Source organism: Zeus faber, assembly GCF_960531495.2.
Source record: "Zeus faber genome assembly, chromosome: 18".
NCBI lineage: Eukaryota > Metazoa > Chordata > Actinopteri > Zeiformes > Zeidae > Zeus > Zeus faber.
In genome coordinates, this window is record NC_137210.1 from 27,305,397 (window position 1) to 27,325,091 (window position 19,695).

Here is a 19,695-nt window from a genome sequence, read left to right on the forward strand (position 1 = left end):
ACTGTACATCCTCTTTATGCACGCAAGTGAATGAGTTCTGTCTGTGCGCCGCTCTGTGCACTCAGGGATAGCTTTATGCTGATTAAATTAAAAGGTAAAAAATAATTTGAAATTAAAAAACAACAACAATAACAACAACAAACAAGAGGCAGTGTTCTGGAAGAGGTTCCGTCCGGACTCTACAGGTGTTCCGGGATCTGCCAGGAGCACATGTCCCGCAGAAAGTATCACGGAGAAAGTTTCCCCATTACGCACGGCTTCTTCCATATGGAGAGGAAAATAAAAACACGCTGTCCTGCCACACCAAATCCGATCGCGAGCTCCCCATCGCTGGCACCTGCTTCTTTGGTACCGGCGGAGAGGGAGGCAGGTGCGCCAATTGCGCCCACCATAGCTCCCTCCTTTCCATTCTTGTCCAGAGGCCTTTGTTTCTCAGGAAGTTCTGCTTTCCGCTCGTACCAACCTGGTAGAACTTGTCCATCCGCAGCCGGTCGATGCCGGTCCATTCCCTCTTGATTGTCTGCAGGAACGCCTCCAGATACAGGAACTCTACAGACCAACCACAAGACACCGGAATCAAGACGAGGAAGATGGGTTGGGTGTGTCCAACACGCCACCAATGGTCATGTACTTTACTTTTTGTTAGCAATAAAAAACAAAACATCCTGAGTGCTTTACGAAAATGACATTTGCGAAGGGTATAGCATCAATTCCATTTCACGTTACCTCCTATGATCTACACAGGGGTTCTCAACCTTATCACGGAGGGGTGAGAAAATGACTGCTCACGGAGGGTGGGTTTCTCCGTTACACACAGAGGAAAATAAATACAGGTCTGTCGGGCGTTTATTTCATTTATATATTTACATTGATTTATACATCCATTGCCCCGTTTATTTATTTCAGGATTCATTTCATAGGCATACTTATTATAATTTGTGTGCTACGTCCACATACATCCTCTTTGTGGGCGTGTCACTCCGTGTGCTCTGCCGTTCCGTCTGTCGCTCCCCGGGTGCGGGGGGTGCAGACCGGGAGAGCACCGGGTGACTTCTGCTAGACTGCCCCTTGCCCCATCTACTCCAGCATTTGTCGTGGCATGTGTGAAAAGGCGCAAGACGGAGATTTTCCAGAATGTAGCAGCATTGGTGGATGGCGAAACTCACTAGCGGTGCCAAAAAGGTTACCCCTGTAATTTACCGGAAACTATGTGTGGGAGGGGCAATAGATAAGACTTATAGATAAAAACATCTTCAATAAAAACAGTATTCCCTCGTGTTTGTTTTCAATTTGATTTCAAATTGTTCTGATCAGGCCTTGCCAAACCAACCACCGGGCCGCGGTAGGCCTGACAGTTTGGTACAACAGGCGACCTATAACAGCTCTCTCATCATGAAAATAATCCAAGTGACTTTGGGTGAGTGCTACTTACGTCCATCCACGCTCTGGAAGTTGTGCAAAAGGCCGGAGATCTGGTTTGAAAGCTCTTCCTGGAAGTAAAAATCAAACATGGACGCATAGATCAAACATCAGACAACAAAAATGTGGTTTGTTCTGTTAGAGCTACGGCTGAGCAGCAGTATATAAGTCATCTGAAGGTAAAGTGCTATTTTTGTTTTCCCTTTTTAAAAATATATGAATTATATACGAGTGGGGGACCGATATGGGTTTTTCAATGACCGATGCTTGATATTTAGAGAGCAGGGAGGCCGATGGCATAATGCCGATATCATGTTTTTTTGCATGTGATAAAATACAACAATTTAATAATAACAAATGAGATTCAACTGCCGAACTTAAAAATCAACATTTAACAGTAATGTTATTGTCTGCATTGCCTCTGCAGTGCACTTATTTTCAATAAAAATGTATAAACAAAATAAATGTCCACAGGTAATCAAAAAAAACTATACTTTGTAAAAGAAAACTAGAATCTGCCAGTTGCAGAAGTGCAGGATCAAGTATTTCCAAAAAAAAAAAAAAAAAAAGAAATTTAAAATTAAAAAAAAAAAAAAGTTTTTACTAAATTAAGTCCCATAGCAATGGAAAGCAACTAGAGCCGTGTTTTGTTTACACAAAATGTTGTTTCATACAAGTTAGGAAACAGACAAAAATAAACCAGGAAAATCGCCACCGGAACGCACCCACCATGCAGCTGTCTGGAGGTAGGGTATACGTTTGGCCTCAAATGTGAAGTATCCCCAAACAGCACTCCTGTTTTCTTACAATATCTTGATAATGTGGAAAATGAATATTGAAACCGTTGCAAATATTCAGAATTGATATGTATAGGAAAATCTATATTTTTGACAACATGAGTCTGCAGACATTTTGTTTATCGGCCTTGTGAGTGCAGGCATCGCTCGATCTCCAGCCAAATGAGCTTTTTGGAAGAAAAGAAAAAAAAAACCTTAGCAGACTTTTATATTGTGTGAAATATCCAACAGCCATTATGTCGCCAACAAAGGGGGGATATTTGCATCCAAATATCAGCAAATACTGCTTTCATCATTTCATAAGCAGACACTATTATTGTATTGATTCATTTTCTCCTTGAGTTTCTGAGTGGAGGACTGTCATAATGGATGAAATCATCATTATAATAATACATTGTATTTATGAAGTGCTTTTCCCAGAACTCAAAGCATTGTACAATCAATCAAATCTAAAACAATGACAATTCATACTAGAAGAAAGTTAAAGTGAAAGCAGATCAGGCAGACAAGTAAAAGGAGATCAGGTAGATAAAAAATAAAAGCTTAAAAGGCAAAAAACATAAAAAAAAAAAAAAATTACAAAGTGAATCTGACACATGCCTGTATGATTCAGCAACAAAGTCGAGTGAAGAACGGCAGTGCAAGTATTCCTACACAATGGAATAATACATTTAAATGATCAAAAACCCTAGTAGAAACGATTTGGCATGTTCTCCAAAGTGACCTTATTCTCCAATGAGAGAGGCTGATATAGTGAGCGAGTTCCACATGAGCATCAGCCCCGGGAAGGTCATTCACTTATTCTGACACGGAGTGAAATGTCGGTGCCGTTGACATTTTCCTCAGAGCCTCAATAACCTTCAAGTACTTTTAGTGAAAAACAGACCAACAAAAAGGTTTGGTTACAAAAATAACTCATACTACAAAAAAGTTCACCAGACGCAATCAAGCACCAATTGTTCTCTTTCTTCCAAAGCTCTTTTCTGTGTAATACGACTCCACCCTCTTAACTTTCTGTGCGGATACTGGATCCTCCCAACAAGTATTAAATCAACATTTAACCCTGGAAGGAGGAGGCTGATTTTAACTGTTCAACTGGCTCTTTATAATTTGTCTCCGTTTTTGTTGTAGACAACATCTTTCCATCTCCCTTCGATAGCTCAAAAGTAGCATCTCCATTGAAAGCAATGTTTTATGGGCAGCAGCTCATGGAGGTAGAGCGGGTCATCAGGTAATCTAAAGGTTGCCGGTTTGTTCCCCGGCTCCTCATGCTAACAAGCTGAAGTGTCCTTGAGCAAAACACCTAACCCGTAATGGCTCCCGATGGCAGCGTCCATCGGTGTATAAATAATTGTATGTCGCTTTGGACAAACGCGTCTGCTAAATGACGAGGTACACAGCAATTTCATCGTCCTGATAGCTCAGATAATTGAGTGAAAAAAATAATAACTATGCATATTTGAGATTTTCTGAAAGTTGAGCTGTGAAACCACAAGCAAGACGCTCGGAAAGCAGCTGCTTCCCTCTGATTCTATGTGGTTATAAGGCAGTGCCGGTCGGGAGAAAACACGCCCCAATAGTGGATGCGGGAGTCCCAACACTGCAGTGATGTTAGGCCCAAGTGCCGTACCTGGAGGAGCGGCTTGTCCTGCATCCAGAGGCAGTAGAACAGACCCTTCCACAGCTTGAGCAGCTCGTCACTGGTGAATCCACCTGCACACAGGACAAAACACACACTATATGAGCTGAGATACAATGTTATCTACCTGTGATGGTCATGGCCGCTCCCTGATGTAGTATGTCGTATTGCTCATTATATGGTTACATGTATTTCCTGCTGCAAGTTTGCAACACGGAGCTGTTAAATATTTACTGTACTCATTGAAAAGGTTGTGTTGCAATTGTGCAAAATAATTGTTAAATATATGTCAACATGTCAACAGATTCAGCAAATTCATGTTGGGGAAAAAAAATAACAAAAGGATATTGATGAGAATCTACTTGACAAGTGACAGTGAAGTGAGGGACTTTACCTGTAACAGGTAAATACATGAACCAGCTCAAATCAAGTACACATGTTAATAAACACTAAAAACAAACAGCGGTGGGAAGTGTCTAAGAAAGTACAAATACACAAATAAATTTTTCTAGTACTTAAGCATATTCGGGTTTGGGGACTCCCAACACTGTATCTCGAAACCAAATATCTATCCATCTATGTATATAATACATTTCTAACACACTTACGTTTAAACATATATATCAGGATTGATGTGTGTGTGTGTATATATATATATATATATATATATATATATATATCTCAAAGTCAGGTACAGGATCTATCCAAGTGCTGATCAATGGTTCAACAGGTCCATATCCTTACAGAATACTGACACTTTGTTTTTAATCAGAGTAATGTGTAGAAAGAGACTCAACTGTACTTAGCACAAGTACTTTAGTGCTTTAAGAGCAAGTACTTTACCACTTTTACTTCGGTAGAAAAGTCAACGTGGTACTTCTAGAGTTCTGGATGCTTCTTCCACCCCTGGTGCTACAGCAGGAGACCAGACGACGGAACGTGGGACGCAAGCTGATGCTCGCCATGTGTGCGCTGCCGTTCTTACATACGGAGCGCGGTGTACTGAGGCCTTATTCCCCGCACACGAGAGAACGCTCCGGTCCACGCTGTCCGGTCGAAACCGCCCCCCAGCACCGTGACCCCGCGGAGATGAAACCACTCGGAGCCGCGTGTCCCGGCTCGGGGCTCCGGGAAGGCTAGCGGGTGTGCTAGCGCGGGGCTATTTACCCTGGGCTCTCTGCGACCGGACGTTGATGTATTTCCTCAGCTTCTTTATGGCCCTGGTCCGAAGGGGCTTCTCGTTGGACGCTAACCTCTGGGCGAACTGGACCTCGGGCTCGGGTGGCGGCGCCATGTTCCCGCCGACTCACGTGGAAACGCGTCGTCGTCTTCTTCGCTTTCCCCTTCGACGCACGCTGCTCCTGCGGCGCGGGTTGATGACGTGCCACAGACGTGCGGGAGCTGTGCTGCGTTGTGGTGCAGCTCGGGGGTCGGGCGTTCCGCCGCAACTACACACACGAGATGGGCAAGAGTACACTGAAAAGTACCTACATACTAAGTACAAATACATGCCCATTGAATGGATCAAAAACTAATTACAAATTACTTGTGTGAGCAAATGTAATTAATTTAATTAAAATACATGTAGTATACTATTTCAAAATACAACAACACATAAAGCAAGCTGCCATGAACTGGTGCTATCTCCATCACAAGCCCAAAACAGTTCTTGCACTAGCAACATTAAAAAAACAAAAACAAAAAAAAAACACGTTTTAATTAAAAAACATTTGCACATTTCCATTTTTTATTTAAATGAACATTCCTATGAAGTCAGTCATCACAAAACAGGCAGCTGGATGTGATGACAGTAGGGCTGTGTAGCCGAGGGAAACAAGCAAACCCCAGAAAAGTGTCCTGGATAAACAACAATTATCAAACATTATCCGCAAAACCATAAAACCTTCAACCTTTTCATTTCCTCTAGTTTAAATGAACATGTTTCACACACTTCAGTCATTTCATTTTGGTTGTTTTTGAGCACAACCATTTTTCTTCTCGTATTTCACGCCCCCACTTGTTTTCTCAAGGCACGTAAAATAATGTGATATTTCTTTGCTTTATTTTGTAATTTGACATTTGCACATAGATTCCCAATGACCAATAGAGTAGATGCAGGCCTCAAACTGTGCAGTGACCGGGGGATAGACAAACACAAGTCATGACCTGCACCAAGTCATGCAACTCACACCACCTTCAACAGTCAGAGCATCATATCAATATATGATATCCTCATTTCATTGTTAAGTATTTTAAATACAAAAATACTATGGCCAAATGTATCTAGATACAAATTACATCTATTTGTTTTTCACTCGGATCAAATTTATTTTTACAAAATACCAAAAAAGTAATTAAAATACGTATTTCCAATACATGTATTTGAAAGGATGCCCGTCTCTGACTACAAAGTAGTTGAGATCGAAGTTAGACGTGTCTTATAAGTAAAAACCCACGCAAAGGGAACTTTGTTCACCGTTAACCGTGTTGATTCACGACTCAAGATTCAATGACACATTGTTCCAAGCAATGTCGGATTAGAGATGGTTAACTTTAGGTATAAGATAAGAGATGGTTAGTGTTAGGGTTACGTACACGTCCAATTGGGGCATTTTCGGACTACAGTGGTTTCGTAATAATAGGCCGTCGGAACAATGGCGTGGCACCCTATTGTGACGTAGGTTCTGTCATCTCGGTAAACTGGGACCTGAGCGATCTGCACCGAAATTTGTATTTAAAGCGCCGTTCCTTTGCTCTTTTCCCTGAAGGAGGTTGAGTTTTTCGAGGTCTGTCTCCTTTGGAACGCAGCATTGTCACCCAGAAAACCACCACATGGTCAGCATCATAAAATTCACATTTTATTGTATTGTATTTTTCCAAGGCTCTGTATATTATAATCATTGTTTTATAAACACAGACATTTTCTCCGAGACGTAAATCTTCTGAACTGTGAAAACATTAAGATTACATGTGGAGATGGAAACACGTTCTTTTAACAAAATGGATTGTGGATTTAACTTCCCAAAGATTAAGGTCTGGTTGCATCTGCTTACGAACCTGTCAAAAGACACACACACGCACACACACACACACACACATGCGCACACACACACACACACACACACACACACACAGAGCGAGAGAGAGACACACACACACACACACACCCACATAGCTAGAGAGAGCGCGAGAGAGAGAGACACACACAGAGAGACACACACACACATAGAGAGACACACACACACATGCACGCACCCACACACACACTCAGATACATATAGAGAGAGATACGCACACAGAGATAGACACACACACACACATAAACACACACACACACACACATACACACACGGACACATACACACACACACACACACAAATAGATAGAGAGAGACACACACACACACACACACACACACACAGATAGAGAGACACACACACACACACACACACACACACACACACACACACACACACACACACACACACACACACACACAGACACACACACACAGATAGAGAGACACACACGCACACACAGATAGAGAGAGAGAGAGAGACACACACACACACACACACACACACACACACACACACACACACAGACAGAGAGAACGAGATAGACAGAGAGCGAGAGAGGGGGAGGGGGAGACACACACACAAAACATATTTAACATATTTAATTACACAGCGATAAAATTTCTGAATGCATACATACGTTGATTGCTTTACAGGTTGTTGTTTTTTAAGTGTGTGTGTGTGTTGCTTTATACACACACTTTGTTTTTCTAATTATTTGGTTTACTTTCAAAATAATTATCATTGAAGCAAAATAATAAAATAATTTATAAAAAATAATAAAAAAATAACAAAATAATGCTATGCTGTGAACATGACAGATAATCTTTGTGTGTGTGTGTGCGTGTGTGTGTGTGTGTGTGTGTGTGTGTGTGTGTTAAACATTGACCTGGGCTCTGCTTGTTGCTCGTCGGGCCTGTCACACAGTTGGGGATCCAGCGGAGGCTGACGGCGTAGTTCTGCTCCTCCTTCTCTACTTCAGCAACGTCCTGCTTGGCGAAGAGGAGAGGATGGAAAGGATGAGGAGAGGATGAAGAGGAGGGGAGGAAGAGGAGGGGAGGAAGAGGAGAGGATGAAGAGGAGAGGACGAAGAGGAGAGGATGAAGAGGAGGGGAGGAAGAGGAGGGGAGGAAGAGGAGAGGATGAAGAGGAGAGGATGGAAAGGATGAGGAGAGGATGAAGAGGAGAGGATGGAAAGGATGAGGAGAGGATGAAGAGGAGGGGAGGAAGAGGAGGGGAGGAAGAGGAGAGGATGAAGAGGAGAGGACGAAGAGGAGAGGATGAAGAGGAGGGGAGGAAGAGGAGGGGAGGAAGAGGAGAGGATGAAGAGGAGAGGATGGAAAGGATGAGGAGAGGATGAAGAGGAGAGGATGGAAAGGATGAGGAGAGGATGAAGAGGAGGGGAGGAAGAGGAGAGGATGAAGAGGAGAGGACGAAGAGGAGAGGACGAAGAGGAGGGGAGGAAAAGGAGAGGATGAAGAGGAGAGGATGGAAAGGATGAGGAGAGGATGAAGAGGAGGGGAGGAAGAGGAGGGGAGGAAGAGGAGAGGATGAAGAGGAGAGGATGGAAAGGATGAGGAGGAGAGGATGAAGAGGAGGGGAGGAAGAGGAGGGGAGGAAGAGGAGAGGATGAAGAGGAGAGGATGAAGGGGAAGGGAGGAAGAGGAGGGGAGGAAGAGGAGAGGATGAAGAGGAGAGGATGAAGAGGAGGGGAGGAAGAGGAGAGGATGAAGAGATGGGGAGGAAGAGGAGGGGAGAAATAGGAGAGGATGAAGAGGAGAGGATGAAGAGGAGAGGATGAAGAGGAGGGGAGGAGGAGGAGAGGACGGAGATGAGAGGATGAAGAGGAGGGGAGGAAGAGGAGTTCAAGAGGAGAGCATCTCATCACGACACTCAGCCCTGACTGAGAGATACTGGTTTATGTGTCTACTAGACCGTGCGGAATTACAAGACCTGCTCTAAACCGGCGCAAAACAGCACAGCATGCACAAAAACACCCCAAAAGCCAAGCTAAGATACGTAGCATCCAAAGAGACACCACAATACCAGTAAAACTCATATTTCAGTGTATACTGATGTAAATGTGTTAACGTGTGCACAGCTCACTGCAACCGCACGACCATAGAAGCCACGCCCACACTATGTATTGATCCTGTGTCATATACAGTATTTTGCCATACATGGTCCCATTACCAAACAAATCCCTGACCCCACGGCAGCAGAATGAACAGCATCGGTTGAATGGAAAGACATGCTCCACCCAAACGCCACCATCATGCAACACTGGCGTGGCGTTTTTAAATCAAGCAAAACACCACAACGACAGGCCGGAACGGAGGTCCAGGAGGGAGACCCCGGGTCCAGAAAGTCCGGAAGCCATGCCATGTGCTCGCCCCAACCACACACAGGTTAGCTGGGGCTCTGGGTTTGATGGCGAGCAGGAAAACCCACACGCTCCGAGCAGCGGCGAGGACTTTGGACTTTCTGAACCCGGACGAACTACCAACCCCTCCGGTTGGGAGGCGTGGACAGCACCTCCTCTTCATAACCCGTGGAGGTGAAGTAGCCGTCCCCCGGACCCCGGGGCTTGGACTTGGGGCCCCTTGGACCTTCGCGGCTCTCCCCGTCCGCCGCCTGCTGGAGCTTCGGTCAGAGGGGTTGGCAGAGGTCACGTTCCACCTGTTTATTTCTGTTAATCTCATTCAATTTCCCTGATCGTTCATCTTTTCATCTGTTCACCCCAAAAAAAGCTTTGAAAAGCAGCGGAAAGAACATTCATTAGGGCAGGGATGTTGCGCAGCCGGCAATTACCGCAAAATAACCCCCGACTGGGTGATCAGGTATTGTCATCACTCCGAAGGGGGTTATTTTGCGATAATAACCCTCACTTTTTTAGTGAACCGGGTAAAAAGTCCCAACCAGGTAAAAAGTTCAAAATCCCTTTTTTTAATAGTGACCTGGCCAAAAGATCGGCGAAAAACATTGTTACAACACTAAACACAGACATATAACCGACATATACAACTGTCGCACACTACAAACGAGTGAACACAAAATGCAGTTAAAATGCAACACAGGGTCCAGGACAAAAACCCAGTTATGATGCATGAACAGGCACAGATTTTATGAAGCGGTTTCCAGTGAAAATCTCGGAGCAATCGCATCGACCGAGAGGGCTGTTTTGACGATCCTTCAAAATGGACTTAAATTGCAATTTAAATTGCAATCTAAAAAGGCAATTTCAGGTTCTTCTCTACATCACTCCAGCGTGTTTAAAAGCTTGTTTTTTTTGCCCAATTTTGAGCTAACTCCGGGGACAAACATCTGGAGAATATCGCGAGAGCGCGGGTCATATTGATTTTTATTTTTACATTTTTACACATGTATGTGCATAGATATAAGGAGGAACCGGTCCAAGGGGAGATTTAAATATAAAAGCCAACCCATGCCCAAATCTGCAGGCATGCAAGGATGGCGCCCAGCAGCAGCGTACACTGCACAGCGCTGGACAAGAATAGCACAGCCAGTAACATCCCTCTGGCTGCACATTATACTTATTACACAGCTACCTAGAAGATAAAAGAATATTTTGAGACGGAATATGAACTGGAAATTATTTTATAACTAGTAAGCCTAGTTTAAGAGCTTGCACTATTAAAAAGACACTATGAAAAATATACTCCCGATAAAAATACCTTTGTTCTACATATGACGAACCCATTCACTGTCATTAATGTGAAATCGGTCAGATCGGCACCCATCTCTCCAAGTGCATCGGAGTTCCTATGCAGCATCACTAGATGGCGCCACCAGCCAGTGTCAGTGTCGCAGAGTAGGCGGCGAGGAACAAGGAATGCAAAACCGGACGGAGAAGCGGTCGCCCGTGACAACGGTCAATGACAGATTAACTCGATGCCGATTAGTTAATAGCAGCAGTCAGCGGGCGGTTGTTTGCGAACAATGACCGCCGACGGCTGCTATCGACCAATCAGCACGGAGTATTCCACGGAGCCGCACAGCGAGGGATGTGAGCTCCGGAGGCGGGGACGTTTGTTGACACGGGAGGTGGGGGTGTGGGTGTGGGTCACCTGCTCCATCAGCTCGAATTCGCCGTGCTGCTCGCAGCCGTTGTCAAACACGTACTTCCCAGGACCCAGCGGCTGAAAGACAGGGACAGGATCCTTCTGCTCTCAGGCGGAAAATAAAGGACTTTGCAGCTCCAGACCATCGCACCATACAGCGCACCTCTGATTCTATGTTCCATATTTTCTAGGAAATATTTACACCAGTAATTATATGAGATGTGAAATATTCCGAATCAGAATCAGAAGCCATTTATTGCGCCAAGAACATTGTCATATATGGGGAATTTGTCCTGGCGAAGATTGATTCATTGCTGAACAGACAATTTGCATAAAAAGTTTAATTGAAAACATAAAACAAGAATAGCCAAATGTGCAAATATAGCCAAAATTGCCCCAAAAATATATCTAATAATAATAATAATAATAATAATAATAATAATAATAATAATAATAATAATAATAATAATAATAACACAGTGGAAACCTCTTAAAGTGATCACATCTGACCGGGTCAAATTGATCCCTAGAAGCGAAAGATTATTACAATGGAATTGTTTTTCTTTTTTTATTTTTATTTCTCATGCAGATTACCATCTCATGGTATCGATTGCTCTGCAGAGCCGGACACGGGACGCACAGGGATTTTCTTTTAGTTTTGTTCAGTTAGGAAAATAAATAAAAAAAACACTTGTTTTTATTGTTTTTTATTTTGCAGAAACGGGCAAACAGGGACGCGCAGCGGAGACGACTCCCTCTCCATTACACATTTGCAGCACTGCTCTACACCTGTTTTACCAAGTATCAATCTTAAATACATTTCAGACGGGCTGTAGCACCGGCAAGCCCCTGCAGACGGGTGACCGCGAGGCGGAGGATAAAAAAATATAGAGAATTACCGTAGTTCTTTTTTTTTTCTCCATAGGTCCTCGCGTATGGAAAGACCCAGAATAACACAGTAAGCGCACCACTGGATTACTAGAGGAAAATGATTTAAACAGCATTTGCACTGGAATGATTCCAAGCTTTTTGACCGTGATCATTACAAGCGGCTTCCACCGTAATAAAAGAATTGCCAAATATACAAGAAATATACTGAAAAGGGATTCTATGCACGAGGGGTGAAGCGTCAGTACGGTTAGCGATATGACCATGGGTACAAAATATAAATATGTACGGTCATACGATCAGTGTCGATGTGGGGACTCACCAGGTTGTTGGTGAATTGGCCCTGGAACTTGTGGTTGGCGTGGAGCAGCTCTCCACTCAGGTCCATGGCACCCTTCACCCAGGACCCGCGGTACTTTGAGCCCGTGTCCTGGTAGGAGTACGTCCCCTGGCCGTGTCTGTCAACGCACCACGGAATTACGCGCCGGACCCATTTTATTTATTGGGTAATTAAAAGCCCCACACTGAGCTGCTTGGATTTCCCTACTTCTGTGTCAGAAAATTAAGAAAGAACAGAGGGTTTGGTTTTGTGCCTGAAGGGTTACCCGAGCCAAAAGTATATAGTATATAAGTGTGTTGTCTGAAAGTATACTTATGTTTTGATATTTTGTCATCTCTTTATGACTTCACAATTAATGTACTAAAATGGTATTAAATTGGAACCACATAAATTGTACATCGTGTGTTAAGATACATTTCATATATTTTACTTTCAACAAGCAAAATAAGTGTGTTTTAACTAGTATACTAGTTTTACTAAAGTATACTAAAGTACGGCTTAGGTTTGGTTCATTTTTCGATACTGTGTTTATCACAGCATATTAACGACTAACATACTAAAGCTGTACTATGAACGAGTACGTGAAAGAAAACGACAAAAAACGTACGACAAAAAAACACATCGGGTGTACTCCCAAAAAGTACAAATGGGTAGAAATGAGGCGCAGCTGGTCCCGTCAGACAACTCGACGGCGCCACACGCTTCCCACCCCTTATATGGGCCGGCCCATTTTAGCGGCCGGCCCCTCCTGCCCCGCCCGCTCTGCAGCGCCACCTCCGCCCCCCCCCCCCCCCCCGCCTCCACCTGTTGGGCTCCGCTCCTCCATCCAACGGAAGGCGGGGGATTCGTACTGATCACTCCTGTATTCCCGGCTCACTAGGTGTCCGTGCTCGACAAAAAGTTGTCTGCCGGAAATACACTTTTAACACACTTGATGAACCAAAGATATACTTTCATTTTGGGAAAAAATTGACGTCCCCCCACTTGGGCAGACGTGCGTTCAGGTGAACCCCAGGACGCACCTGACGTGCTGGTGCCACTCCCCGTCGTAGTGGTCTCCGTTTGGGTACGTGTAGACACCGTGGCCCTGGCGCAGGTCGTCCACCCAGGAGCCTGGCGGGGAACCGGCGGAGGGAGGGAGGGAGAGAGCGAAGGAAGCCTGAGGAAGAGGTTCGAGGAGCGGGCGTCCATCGCGCATCGAGGTCGCCGTCCCCGGTGTAAGGAATGGCGACCACGGTTCATAGTTGTCAGCGCTGTTCAGCGGTTTGTTCAGCGGCGTCATGAAATTAAAGGTGCCATTTTGCATAGCGTCTGAACGAGTGTTTCCAATAAGGTGTGGCCCCAAGCTTGTCACAAATGGGGGTCTGAAATATCTGAGGGGTTTTAAAAAGGCAGCTTTTTTGGTTTGATGACACGCCTGGTAACATGGCACCGTGCACTCAAATGTGAAATGCGGCGTGATCCTCTAACGAGGCAGGTCTGTTCATAGTTTGGGGCCAATCGGACCAGAGGCGGGCCCCCGAGCTGGGCCCCCGAGGCCCAGGCTCTCCGCACTTCGGGGCGGGTGGTGGCCCCCGGTCCTGGACCTGAGCCGGCACGGACCTCGGTCCAGGACCACCCGCCCCGAAGTGCGGAGAGCCTGGGCCTCGGGGGCCCAGCCCGGGGGCCCGGTCGGTGCCCGCTTTAAAACCAGACCCCATTTGTGACTAATTTGGCGCAACACGTCAACGGGAACAGAGCGAACGCAGGTTTCACTTGAAGGCTGCAGCTGAACGAGCGCAATTTTGAGCTCGTCCCGCTGCGGTGCCGGGAAGCGGAACCCGCGTCCTTTACCGGAGCCCGGGGGAGGCGGCGCTCTGCCCGGGGGGAGCAAATGTCGCCGCCGCTACCTTGGTACTTGGATCCGTCCGGGTAGAAGAAGGTTCCCTGGCCGTGTTTCAGGTTCTGCTTGTAGTCCCCGATGTACCTGGCGCTGTTCTTAAAGCGGTACGTCCCCTGCGGAACACACACACGGGCCGGGAGTGACCGGGGCCGAGCGTCGATGGTGCGAAGAGAGAATGAAACAGTGGTTTCATCGGGAACCGTCGCGCTACAAACACATTGATTTTAGGTGTTTGGTTGTTTGACTTGGGAGTTTACGGCATCTGAATTTACAGCAAAGAAGTTGCCAAAATAGCTACAGTATTTACATTACATTTACATTTAGTCATAGATCAGACGCTTTTATCCAAAGCCACTTACAATTATTCAAACACCGACGGACGCAGCCATCAGGAGCAATTAGGGGTTAAGTGTCTTGCTCAAGGACACTACAGCATGCTAGCAGGAGGAGCCTGGGATCCAACCAGCAACCTCTAGATCACTAGACCACCAGCTCTACCTCCTGAGCTACCATCCCCAGTATGTATGTACAGTATGTATGTATGTACAGTATGTATATCAAAGTTTCTTTCTATCGCTGTGTTCAATGCCAGAGCGGTGATGCATATTTTACGGTCGGTTTCCTTTTTCGCATTTGTTTCCAATAGAAGATGGCAAAAAAAAACAAAAACACAGTATATATTGAAGGATAAGCCTCTTTCTGCAACGGCTTTAATTGCACGTTTTCCGAAACAGTTGCAGATATCACGAGATACGTTCCCTTCCCTGGCGCAGCCGGATCAGCGGCGGTCCTCCTCACCTGTCCGGACCGCTTGCCGTTCTCGTACTGGCCGTGGTAAGTGTCTCCGTTGGGAAGAACAGCTTTCCCAGCTCCATGCCTCTCCCCCGCCTCGTTCCTGTCGCCCTCGTACTCCTGGGGCCGAGGAAGAAACACATCGGGGAGTCAGACGCGCACGCACACAACTGAGGATTATTGTCATTGTCGATGAATCCCTTGATTATTTTCTCGATTAACCGATTAGTTGTTCCGTCCACACAACGCAAGGAAGTGCGGGAAAGGCAGTTGGTCGCTGTCTCGCCGAGCCCGGGGCGACCTCCTCAAATCTCTTTGTTTTGTCCCCAACCCCAAAGATATTCAGTACGAGACGAAAAGACAGCGAAAAGCATTCACGTCCAAGAAGCCAGGATGAGAGGATTTGGAAATGTTTTTCTTAAAAATGAACTCAAAGCGATTAATCGATGATCAATATAGTTGGCGATTAATTTAACAGTTGCCAACTAATCGATTAACTGACTCATCGTTGCAGCGCTAACACACGCACGTGCACACACAATACACATACATATAGAAATACATGCATATATTTTCTTGCCATATATTTTTGATTTCGGTGATATCGGTTTTTTATTATGATATGATTTATTTTAGTGTCATGCATGCAACAAATGACGAGTCTTAAATATTGAATCTTAAATCCTGAATGCAACCACTCACCCCGAGGTCATTGTGATCCTCATCCAAGTCCTTGTCCTCCTCTGAATCTGACATGCTGCTTTGATATTATTATTAATAATAATAATAATAATAATAATAATAATAATAATAATAATAATATTTCTATATGTTTTGTTGTTAGTGGTTCACTTCTTGGATGTAACTAAAAAAGTTGAATAAGTGGTGTGGCTGCTCACTAGACGCTCACACACACACACACACACACACACACACAAGCGCGCGTTGTTTGGCGTTGCCATGGCGATGGACGGGGCGCTCGCCGGCCGTTGGCGCCTGGATCGCGTTACGATGACGTCACTGTGACGTGTCATGGTACTGCGCCGGTCCATGCAAATATGAATGTTTTCACTGAAGTCACTTTGTATTTATTCATGTTGAGCCCTGGCCTGTTTTATTTTTTATTTATTTTTTATTATCAAACCCTTTTTGTATGGGTTATTTATTTGTTTGTATGGGTTATTTGTTTGTTCGTATGGGTTATTTGTTTGTTTGTATGGGTTATTTGTTTGTTTGTATGGGTTATTTGTTTGTTTGTATGGGTTATTTTGTATGGGTTATTTATTTGTTTGTATGGGTTATTTGTTTGTTTGTATGGGTTATTTATTTGTATGGGTTATTTATTTGTGTATGGGTTATTTGTTTGTTTGTATGGGTTATTTATTTGTTTGTATGGGTTATTTGTTTGTTTGTATGGGTTATTTATTTGTTTGTATTGGTTATTTATTTGTTTGTATGGGTTATTTATTTGTTTGTATGGGTTATTTATTTGTTTGTATGGGTTATTTATTTGTGCTTTATTTACCTATATTTATATTTACTTATATATCTGTTTAAATCGAACTGGTATCGATTATTCGTATTATTGTATTGTTAAAATAATTGTAATTAAAAATAATATAACACAATTAATACAATGAATAACAATATTAATATTATTAGCATAATAATGAAGACCAGATATATATGTATCTGTGTTTTGAATTGGACGTTGTTCTCTTCGTTTTAACGTAATGAGCCTTTGAATGGCCTCTGGGTATGAAACGTGCTGTAGCGCCCGCGGACCGCCAGGTGTCGCTGTGTTCTCAGTTTTCGATGCACCGAAGCTGCGGCTCATTTTTTCGGCACAAACCGGAAGAAAGATTTGATTTTGAAAGATTCTTTTTACTTCTACTTTATTGACCATTTTTTTCCCCTTTTAATCAATCGCTTATTATAATCTTTTATTTTTTATTTATATTTTTCTGATCGCTGAGGTTTTTTTTTTTTTTTTTTTTTTTTTTTAAGAATGCATGACTGCAACTTCGCAAATAATTTGAACAATAAATATATAGAGGATGCCTTTAAAAGAAGTTAAATAATAACAAGACAAATCAAACAGAAAACAACCGTAAAAAATAAAAATAAAAACGGTTCTGAAGACGAAAAGTGCTCGCTTCCTTGTGCTGCGTTCTACGAAGTCGGAAATCGGTAATTCCGAGTCCCCAACTTCCAGCTGAAAGGCCTTCCGTTGTCTTTGATCGTGACAACGGGAACGCCCACGGGAAACGCGTGCGTGCGTGTCTCTTTATTCAAACATCCCTCAAGCTACACCCAAAACGCCGACGCGGAACTACTCCGACCTACACGGGCGCCCCTTTGCACTTATCCGAGAAGTGGCGCCTGGGTCGGAGGTCGAGCGTTTTTTTTTTTGTTTTTTTTTCCCGAGTCCGGACGCCGCGGGAACGCAGCGCGGTGCGTGGCTGACGTCATAACGGACAGATGCGCCGGTGCTTCCGCGCAGCGAGGGAGCATCTGTGCGCAGCGGCGACTGGAGCTGGAGCCGCCGGTCAAACGCCGGTCAAACGCCGGTCAACCGTCCTTCTCCCGGACAGCGTACCCCCGCGTCGCCTATGTGAGTTTACCGCGCAACATTTATCATATTTTATCCAACCGCGGACCGACCGCCGTGACCTGCAGGGTCCGTGTCCGTGTCCGTGTCCGGGTGCGTGCGTGCGTGCGTGCGTGCGTGTGTGTGTGTGGGGGGTCACGCTCCCTTACGACGCGTGTGACAATAAAGCAAGTGTCTCCTTCAATAGAAAATAGAGATACATGTTTATTAATCTAGTTTCCAGTGAAAGCAAACGCTTTATAACAAGCGTTATGTTATGAATAACGTGGATCGGCCATTTTTCAGTCATGCTGTTTAGTTGTTGCTTCGGTGTGTACTACAGAATAAACCCTCTCCTATAATACACTATAATGAAACCACCAATAAACATTTTAACATCATCCTACCAAGTTTTCCAATGATGCTTTATAAAATTATTTAACATTTAACTTACAGTTACTTATAGTTAGTTTAGTGGTTTACATTCTAAATTCTACTTTTTTACATTTTTATTCTATTTGGACTTTCACTGACAGTAGCTGTAGCTGTGGTTGACTACAGGGGAATAAAGTTGATCAGCCACAGCATGAAGCTGTGGGAAAGGGTAGTGGAGGCCAGGCTAAGAGGAGAGGTGGGGATCAGCCAGCAGCAGCATGGTTTCATGCCAAGAACGAGTACGACAGATGACATGTTTGCTTTAAGAACGCTGATGGGAAAGCGCAGGGAAGGCCAGAGGGAGTTGCACTGCGTCTTTGTGGATTCAGAGGAAGCGTGTGTTAGGGTGCCGAGAGAGGAAGTGTGGTATTGCATGAGGAGGTCGGGGTGGCAGAGAAGTACGTAAGAGTGGTACAGGATATGTATGAGGGCGGTCAGACAGTAGTAAGGTGTGCAGTAGGTGTGACGAAGGCATCAAAGTGGAGGTGGGATTGCGTCAAGGATCAGCTCTGAGCCCTTTCTTGTTTGCAGTGGTGATGGACAGGTTCACAGATGAAATCAGGCAGGAGTCTCCGTGGACTACGATGTTCGCGGATGACATTGTGATCTGTAGCGACAGTAGGGAGCAGGTTGAGGAGAGCCTGGAGAAGCGGAGGCATGCGTTAGAGAGGAGAGGAATGAAAGTCAGCAGGAGTAAGACACGATACATGTGCCTGAATGGGAGGGAGGACGGCGAAAAAATGAGAATGCAAGGAGCGGAGGTGGAGAAGGTCGGATGAGTTCAAGTACTTGGGGTCGACCATCCAAAGCAGCGGAGAGTGCGGGATAGAGGTGAAGAAGAGAGTACAGGCAGGGTGGAGTGGGTGGAGAAGAGTGTCAGAAGGGTTCCAGCAAATGTGAAGGGGAAGGTGTACAGGACGGTAGTGAGAGCAGCCATGTTGTACGGTTTAGAGGCGGTGGCACTGGCAAAAAGGCAGGTGGCTGAAGTCAAGAGTTGAGGATGTTGAGGTTTTCATTGGGAGTGACGAGGACCGACAGGGATTAAGAATGAGGACATTTGTCATGATGGTGAGGATTGGTGCGTTTCTCTACAGACAATTAGCTGAGAAAAAGCTTAACTGTCAGCGTATTAAACATAAATGAATACAATAAAAAATAGAAACTGCACAAACATACAGAAACAGCCGAAAAATACAAAACAGCAGTATTTAGATGTATAAAAAATATACAGAATATACAAAACGTGTTTTTTTGCACAGAATATAAAATATTGGTATGGATATATAAGGTATAAATGATAAGTTATTGCTTTTCCACAGTGTAATATACTCACTCACTGATATTCACACATACATTGACAAGTTGTGTGTTTGTATGTGAGTGAGTGCATGGAAACAAAACCTGAGACTGATTTCAATGGAGGTGTGAAATTACAGCCGTGGGTTCAAGCGACTGTTCCAGGAGGCTGTAGGGGCTGCAGATATACAGTCTCTCCTCCTCCCTCAAGTGGTGTTGGCCCGAGCCGGCAGCTGCACAGAGGAGTATTCATGCAGTTTCTGGCTAAAAGTAACTCCCGGGTCATCGAATGCCTGTTGCTAATTGGAAAATCCACATGGTTGGTTCAAAATCCCAGAGTTGAGTTGTTCTTTCTGATTTTCCATCTATGTACCAGACCCAGGCCTGGCACAGTGAGCTTTTACTGCTAGTAGATGCAGATCTATTGTTATTACATACATACATACATACATACATA

At 44.5% G+C, this 19,695-nt stretch overlaps 2 protein-coding genes across 2 annotated transcripts in view; both read right to left on the bottom strand.

The window, feature by feature from the left end:
• The window catches only part of rrp1 (ribosomal RNA processing 1), a 29,049-nt gene extending 23,858 nt beyond the window's left edge, over positions 1-5,191 (bottom strand). Inside the window, exons 1-4 of the mRNA XM_080019328.1 lie at positions 5,023-5,191; positions 3,847-3,929; positions 1,433-1,490; positions 464-549 (exon numbers count right to left, since the gene is read on the bottom strand). Coding sequence (XP_079875454.1) covers positions 464-549; positions 1,433-1,490; positions 3,847-3,929; positions 5,023-5,149 — 354 coding nt within the window. The 5' untranslated portion in view covers positions 5,150-5,191. The remainder of the gene's footprint in view (positions 1-463; positions 550-1,432; positions 1,491-3,846; positions 3,930-5,022) is intronic.
• A 4,241-nt stretch (positions 5,192-9,432) lies between these two features.
• On the bottom strand, positions 9,433-15,673 carry LOC307243968 (radial spoke head 1 homolog; the record flags this gene model as incomplete). The annotated part of the gene is made up of 7 exons (XM_080018938.1): positions 9,433-9,576; positions 10,929-11,093; positions 12,226-12,361; positions 13,266-13,356; positions 14,133-14,238; positions 14,924-15,037; positions 15,620-15,673. The coding sequence occupies 7 exons, from the start codon at positions 15,671-15,673 to the stop codon at positions 9,433-9,435; spliced, it is 810 nt and encodes a 269-aa protein (XP_079875064.1).
• Positions 15,674-19,695: the final 4,022 nt, after the last annotated feature.